The following is a 3,655-nucleotide window of genomic DNA, read 5'->3' on the forward strand; positions in this document are numbered from 1 at the left end:
TGTGTGTGTGTGTAGGCAAAGGGATAATGAACCGTAACTAGAAAGAAGGACCCAATGTAGTACTGTCTGGCCAATGAAAAGACTTCATGTCTCTCTAGTGGTAGTATCTCAATGGGTAGCTGGTGCCCTGGCCAATCTACTACCTGTCACCATATTCATCGAGCAGACTGAATGAGATGGGTGCCAGTTTCTAACCGAGAACAACCTTTAGGTAAAGGCCCCTGCGAACACTTGTCACCAGCATTCTTGCATAATACCTACCTTAGTGGTTCAGGAGGAAGGTACACATGACAAAATTGCAATGTTCAGGGCAGTTAGAGGGGGTAGCATTGGAACAGGGGTGTCAGTTGTGCCGATAAGGATTAGGTCAAGGGAAAGAAGGGAAGTTTTGACGAAGGCTTTCTTAGACAATGGGAGTTCCACATGCTTTGTCTCGGAAGCTTTAATGCAGACCCTAGGCTGCACTGAGAGGCAGGACATTAAGGTGAACATTGAAACGATCAACGGAATAGGGGAAGTTGCATGCAGCCTAGTCTCGAGATTGTCAGTATTGGACTATGAGGGCAAGGCTTGCATTACACTCCCTCCGGTGTCAAGTGCCTCTCGCATACCAATTGATGAGTGTGATGTGGTCAGGGCTGGAGATCTGGAACGCTGGCCACACTTGCGAGAGATTTACATCCCAGATGTAGATGCTGAGGTGGGTTTATTAATTGGGAACAATGTTCCTCAATTGCTCTAGCCAAGGGAAGTTATCAACTCAACACGCCTCCATGAACCACATGCTATACGAACGTTATTGGGCTGGGTAGTATGTGGAGCAAAGGACAAAGGGTGTCAAGAGCATGTCAATAGGATCCAAGTGACAAGCAAGCGCCTTGATTTAGACCGCATGCTGGTTGAAAGTTATAATCGCGAGTATGACGATGTTGCATCTAACAGAAGGGAAATGTCTGCAGAGGACAGGAAATGGCTAGAGATAATAGAGAAAGGGGTTAGAACTGTAGGAGGAAGTTACGAGGTGCCATTGCCTCTGTGTGACAATCATGGACCCTTGCCAGAAACAAGGGACATCGGATTGCGCCGTATGCACAGCCTTCGTAAGAAGCTAGTGAAGGATGGTAACTACTCCAAGCAGTATAGTGCCTTCATAACAGAGATGCAACAGAAAGGCTATGCTGAGCAAGTGACCACAGCCACCCCGGGAAATGTGTGGTACAGTATATTCCTCTATTTTGGTGTGCAGCATCCAGACAAGCCAGACAAGGTCCGTGTTGTATTTGACTGTGCAAGCAAGGTGGAGGGTACATCATTGAACGACCTACTATTGCAAGGACCTGATATGATGAACTCTTTGCTGGGTGTGTTGGTAAAGTTTAAAGAGGTCTATTTGCCTATACAGGAGATATAAATACTATGTTCTTTCAGGTACAGGTACCAGAGCATCAGCGGGACTACCTCAGGTTCTTTTGGCGGGAAAATAGTCTTGAAGAGGAACTCAGAGAGTGGAGAGTGGCAGTCCACCAGTTCGGGGCCTGTTCTTCTCCAAGCATTGCAAACTTCGTGCTGAAACAGACAGCAAGCGACTTTGGGAATGAATTTTCAGAGGGAGCACGGTTCAAAGTTGCCAACAACTTTTATGTAGATGACTGTTTGAGAGCCGAGGATAGCAAAGATGCACTGTTGGTCAATTTGTTAGAGGTTAAGGAGCTCTGCAAAAAAGGGGATTTACATTGACAAAGTTCAGTAGCCCTTGTGTGGAGGTCATGTCATCCATCCCGAGGGAGTGATACAGTAGGAGCACCTCAGAGATTATAGATGGATCAAGAGTCACATAAGACAAAGACTTTGGGAGTACAGTGGTACTTGGCCACTGATGAATTGGGTGTCCGGGCAGAGCTAGTTTCAGTTCCAAGGACTAAGCGTGACTTGGTGTCAGCTATAGCCTCGATTTATGACCCACTCGGTATATTGGCGCCAGTTTTAATCGAGGGTAGGGTCATCATGCAGGACCTCTGCCAATTAAAGATAACCTGGGACATGGAATTGGACTCTGACACTACAGACTGCATCAAGGCATGGGCCAAGAAGCTGAGCCAGACCAGCGGGATAAGTATACCAAGAAGCCTGAAGGTTATTCCATGGGAATCAGCCACCCTAGTACAGTTGCATTTGTTCTCAGATGCAAGCATCATGGCTTTAGGAGTAGTGGCATACTTGCGGGTCTCGGATCCGTGGGGAAATGTATCTTGCAGATTCATCATGGGAAAGGCAAGGGTAGCACCATTGAAGCATGTTTCAGTGCCCCGCCTAGAGCTTAGTGCAGCGGTACTGGCCGTAAGACTCGGAAGCACTATTCTGACCATGATAGATTTCAGGGTATATGGGGTCTATTATTGGACCGACTCAACAACCGTCATGCGATATATTAAGAATGATCAAGCCAGATACCAGACATTTGTGGCAAATCGTGTGTCTATGATAAGGGAGGGCAGCGATCAGAAAGAGTGGAGGTATGTTAACTCTGAGTGGAACCCAGCAGACGATGCAACACGTTCCAAGCAGTCTGAAAGGTGGAGAAAAGGGCCGGAGTTTCTGTTAAAAGAGGAGTGTTTCTGGCCAAATGAGCCAGCTCAAATGTCAGATGGTGTGGAAGGATTAGAAGTTAACCGTGAGATAGAACCAACAGGAACTATAGGCTACCAAATATAGTTACAGGATTGGGTTGGATATCAGGCAAACAGGTTTGTATAAAATCATCCACCACTATTCCAGGTGGATCAAGCTCCTTAGAGCTTTGGGTTGGTTGTTGCTATTTGCTAGGTACATTATTTATACACATGGGCAGCTGCTCAGCGAGCTAGATATGCATTTGTCCACCGAAATTATTAGCTTAGCAGAGATGGAAACAGGTGCAGCATATGGCCGAGCAGTTCAGGGCCCGTTGGAAACGTGAATACCTGTTAGGGTTACAACAGCGACAGAAATGGTTCAAAGAGCGATGAAACGTAAGGGTAGGAGACGTAGTCCTTATGGTCAAGGAGAATGAAGCACGCTGCCATTGGCCATTGGCTAGAGTAGTGCAGACTAAAGTAGGGAAAGATGGTTTGGTGAGGACGGTGACTGTCAGGAGAGAGAGCAAGGAATATGACAAACCACTGTCGAAGCTTGTTTTAATTTTGGAGGAGGAGAGGGATCTAGTGGGCATCACTGAGAAATAGGTGTTGAACCCCCTTGTGCTTAAGAGGTTTCCAAGGGGCGGGAGTAAACGCAGGGAAATTTCACGCAGGGAAATCTCACTTTTCCCTGAGCAACTTTGAATAATAGTTCGTATTAAATTCAAAATTTCTAATCAAATTTCGGCTCACTAATAGAGGCTTATGCTTTGTCAAATCATAAGAAAATTAAAATGAGGAAGTTTCTTTCAGAGACAATAATTATGAGGGACACTTTTATATGTTCGTTCGCTTGTAACAAAACAAAAGGAACCATCGGTTCGTCTCCCGCTCCCCTGTCAAGCGCGTGGGACAGGCAAGTGGGTCTTTCAAACATTACTTGGCGTTGGGAGTGGACGTGTTTGAGAGAGTCCACATTGACGACCTTTTGATGGAATTATAAGGTAAGTATCACAGTGTTCTGAGATTTATAGACTTAA

At 45.9% G+C, this 3,655-nt stretch overlaps 2 protein-coding genes across 2 annotated transcripts; both read left to right on the forward strand.

Annotated features, from left to right (window-relative positions):
• The first annotated feature begins 892 nt into the window (after positions 1-892).
• On the forward strand, positions 893-1,737 carry LOC137615818 (uncharacterized). The gene is made up of 2 exons (XM_068345508.1): positions 893-1,297; positions 1,429-1,737. The coding sequence occupies exons 1-2, from the start codon at positions 893-895 to the stop codon at positions 1,735-1,737; spliced, it is 714 nt and encodes a 237-aa protein (XP_068201609.1).
• Positions 1,738-1,818: 81 nt separating this feature from the next.
• Positions 1,819-2,712, forward strand: LOC137615819 (uncharacterized). The gene has a single exon (XM_068345509.1). The coding sequence runs from the start codon at positions 1,819-1,821 to the stop codon at positions 2,710-2,712; it is 894 nt and encodes a 297-aa protein (XP_068201610.1).
• The last annotated feature ends 943 nt before the right edge of the window (positions 2,713-3,655 follow it).

Source organism: Palaemon carinicauda, chromosome 22 (genome assembly GCF_036898095.1).
Source record: "Palaemon carinicauda isolate YSFRI2023 chromosome 22, ASM3689809v2, whole genome shotgun sequence".
NCBI lineage: Eukaryota > Metazoa > Arthropoda > Malacostraca > Decapoda > Palaemonidae > Palaemon > Palaemon carinicauda.